This window comes from Tiliqua scincoides, chromosome 5 (assembly GCF_035046505.1).
Source record: "Tiliqua scincoides isolate rTilSci1 chromosome 5, rTilSci1.hap2, whole genome shotgun sequence".
Taxonomy (NCBI): Eukaryota; Metazoa; Chordata; class Lepidosauria; order Squamata; family Scincidae; genus Tiliqua; species Tiliqua scincoides.
In genome coordinates, this window is record NC_089825.1 from 79,814,638 (window position 1) to 79,818,056 (window position 3,419).

The 3,419-nt window shown below is 43.5% G+C and overlaps 1 protein-coding gene and 1 pseudogene across 1 annotated transcript; one reads left to right on the forward strand and one right to left on the reverse strand.

Moving 5' to 3' along the window:
* Nucleotides 1–1,419: 1,419 nt before the first annotated feature.
* On the forward strand, nt 1,420–1,533 carry LOC136654700 (5S ribosomal RNA; annotated as a pseudogene).
* A 1,276-nt stretch (nt 1,534–2,809) lies between these two features.
* On the reverse strand, nt 2,810–3,145 carry RPRML (reprimo like). The gene has a single exon (XM_066629247.1). The coding sequence runs from the start codon at nt 3,143–3,145 to the stop codon at nt 2,810–2,812; it is 336 nt and encodes a 111-aa protein (XP_066485344.1).
* Between the last annotated feature and the right edge of the window lie 274 nt (nt 3,146–3,419).

The following is a 3,419-nucleotide window of genomic DNA, read 5'->3' on the forward strand; positions in this document are numbered from 1 at the left end:
AGACCCTAAATTTGGCAATCCTAACGGAATAATGTAGAATAAGCAGGGCAGAACCAGGCATCCCTAATAGTCCTCATGGAACCTGAAAAATGGGTTATTTTCAGCAGGGGGAAATCTCCTATCACACTAATATTTACCTGTTGAGTAGACTTTTTCACCAAGATCCAGAGATTTACCCAGGCCAATTTCATAGCTGGGTGAGGATTTGTGCCTGAGTTTCCCATTCCCACCTGCGCAAATTATAACCCACCTAGCTGACAGAATCCCAGCCAATTATGGAGGCTTCCTTGGTTTTATTATCTGAGGCTTAAAAAGCAGGTGACGTTGTTAAGCAACCTGGGAAGCTGCAATATGTGATGGGGGAGTGCATCTGTCAGGCATTTGATGACTAGCTAGGGTGAAGAGGGGAGTGCTGAAAAATCAGCGTGGTTTGGTGCCTGGTCTAATTAAAAACATTGTGATTTTTTAGTAGATAGTCTGTAGGTTTTGATGATTTACTAGGGCTACTATCTTATATGCACTTTCATGGGAGTAAAGTCCCATTGAATTCAGTGCAACTTATTGAGTAGATCAGGGGTCTCCAAACCCCAGCCTGGGGGCCAGATGTGGCCCGTGGCAAGCCTCTATCCGGCCTGTGGCCAACCTCTTGTCCCCTGAAAGCCTCTGGCCCACTCAACTGAACATGACAAGAACTGTGCTCTGATTGTGTCTGGAGGGTGTTTTGAGGGCCACAGAGGTTGAATGAATGAGCCCATTTATTTATTCACTCATCTACGTTTGATATTTAATTTATTTATTTAAATTTTATATTTAAATTTTTCCCCGGCCCTCAGCACCATGCCAGATATTGATGCGGCCCTCTGGCCAAAACGTTTGGAGACCCCTGGAGTAGATAATGCCTAGGTGTGTGTCACTTTGGGAAGCTCAGTGTCTCCAAGCCTACCTTTTACAGGGTTCTTGGGGTGATTAAATGGACACTACTCTGAACTCCTAGAATGAAGAGCAGGATGCAAGTAAAATAAAAGTATGATAAAATATAAATATCTAAGAGTTCAAAGCAAGATACAAGATCGAAGAAATACCATATTTTTTGCATAATTTTGGTGTAATCAGTAGTGCGGTCTACTCAATGTCCCTCAAATTTAATGGGATGTGCATTTCTTCTTTATATCCTATGGACCATACTTCACTTTCTGTAGCATTGGCCCTGGTGTGCTTCTTATGAGAATAGCATCTGTAAGGCCCTGATCTGGGATGAGAGCATGGTGTGGATATGGGAGCTTTAACCCTACTCCTACCACCACCCTGATCAATCTCCCCCCCCCCCCCCCACCATGTACTATTTGTCTTGGGATAAAATAGCTCTCATTGAATGTACCCTGGACAAATCCAAGACCCTTATTTTAGTTCTGCCTGTATTCATGTAGTTACCCTGCACATGCCTGATCTCGTCTGATCTCGGAAGTTAAGCAGGGTCAGGCCTGGTTAGTACTTGGATGGGAGACCGCCTGGGAATACCGGGTGCTGTATGCTTATACCATAGTCTTTTGAGACTGAAGGTTGCCAATGAACCAACCAATCATTCATGTAGTGGCCTGGAGATGCAACAGGAATGTAGCCATTTGGTTTCCATCCTACACCCACGTGTGTGGAGATAATCCCTCTGAAAAAGAGGGGCCATGCCCTTTCTTCCTTTAATTAGTGTGCCTTGGCTCACAGTCTTGGATTCTGACAATCATACAAGATGTAGTTTGCATTAAGAAAAGGAGGGAATGTGAGCTCATTTCGCCTGAGATATCTTTGCAAAATATTTGGCTGTCAGCAATTTAACCAGAGGAAGCCTCCATGCATACATTGTTGCGTTGCTTTGGTTTTAGTAGAGCTTTTTAATTATTGGAAGAATTTCCAAGATCATTGTTTCATCATCCTCTTAACTGAAGCACCAAATAATCTGTATTCTCAGGGGAATGAGAGAAAAATTTTTGAAACCTAACTTTTTAATTTGATCCTGTCTGAATGTTCTCCCAGGTTTTCAAAATAACGTCTCCAAGGAATTAACACCATATTGCAACTGAAGAGAATTGTGGTGTACAATTAACATTAAAAACACACACACACACTTTGATTCAGGCTTTTATATATACAGTATATGTATCTAGTCACACACAGGATAAACCCAAGCTCCCTCATTCACAGCACAAAATGTCATCTAGACGATGACCGAGTACAAACACACTCTGCAATTCACAAAAACTTTCCCCACCCCACAAACAGAAAAGACTCCTGATGTTCGACAACATAACAAAGCATTGCATCAGTTAACATGCAGTGACTCTGAGAGAATGAATGAGCATATTTCTCTCGCCCGCCCCCCCCCCCCCCGAGATGCAAGAGTTCAGCTTGGATCGGACGTTTGGCCCGTGTAATGAAAGCATTGTAGCCGGTTATTGGTATCCAAGGGAAACAGCATAAAAAGACCTGAACGACTTCACTTTTCCCCCCCTTTCTGTGCACATGGACAGTTCATGCAAAACATACAACATTTCGACATGCAGCATCAGGCAGAAATTTAACTTTGCACAGAGCTGGCTACATGGATTTTTCTTCCTCACTTTTGCTTTCTTGGACACTTTATTTGTAGCACTCAGAAGGAATCGTTCCTCTTCTCTCTCTCTCTTTTTTAGTTACTCTGTCAAACGGCATGATGCCACAGGATTTCCATTCTTCCAGCCTCAAAATGGAATTCTGAACTCTCAGCACAATTCTGGACATATCCGTTGCCCACAGAGACGCAATCCGGGTTCTCTTCTCAATACAGCCCCATGATTGCAATGCCAACGTCTTTGGATGGCCGCCGATCTTTGACCAAAAAGTTGATCATGCTCTCCGACTTGATGAGCAAATTGCAGCCCAAAAAGAAGACTCCAAAGATCACAGTCAACGAGAGGACACAGAGAACTGCAATCTGGACCACCCGAGTGATGAAGAGGTTCCTTTCATCTGGGAGCAGGACTGATGCCCCCCCATCGCTGGCCACCACTGTCCCTGTCCCATTGCAACAGCCAATCAAAGTGCCGAGATCTTGGGATCGGTTGGAATACACCCCTTCTTCCACTAGTGTCTGATTAAATAAGGTCCCATTCATTTTCTATTTGAATCCACCAGAATTCCCAGGGGGAAAAAGAATGATAGTAATTAAAAAATAACAACCTGAGCCTCTTTTGTGGATAACCCCAAAGATATGAGGGCTGCTCAGCAAACAGCTGATTGGTCTCACTCCTTGATTCCTTTTTGCAAAGGCATTGCAAGCACAAGGTTGTGCAGAGATGGAAAGGAAGCACCAGTACAAGCAAGGAGCTGTTTCTCAGTACTGTTCCACTGAATCATTTAAGGAAAACAAGACAATTCCAGAAGTCAGA

Excerpts from the sequence above, each read along its gene's own strand:
- RPRML (XM_066629247.1), bottom strand. The coding sequence starts at position 3,145 with ATGAATGGGACCTTATTTAATCAGACACTAGTGGAAGAAGGGGTGTAT.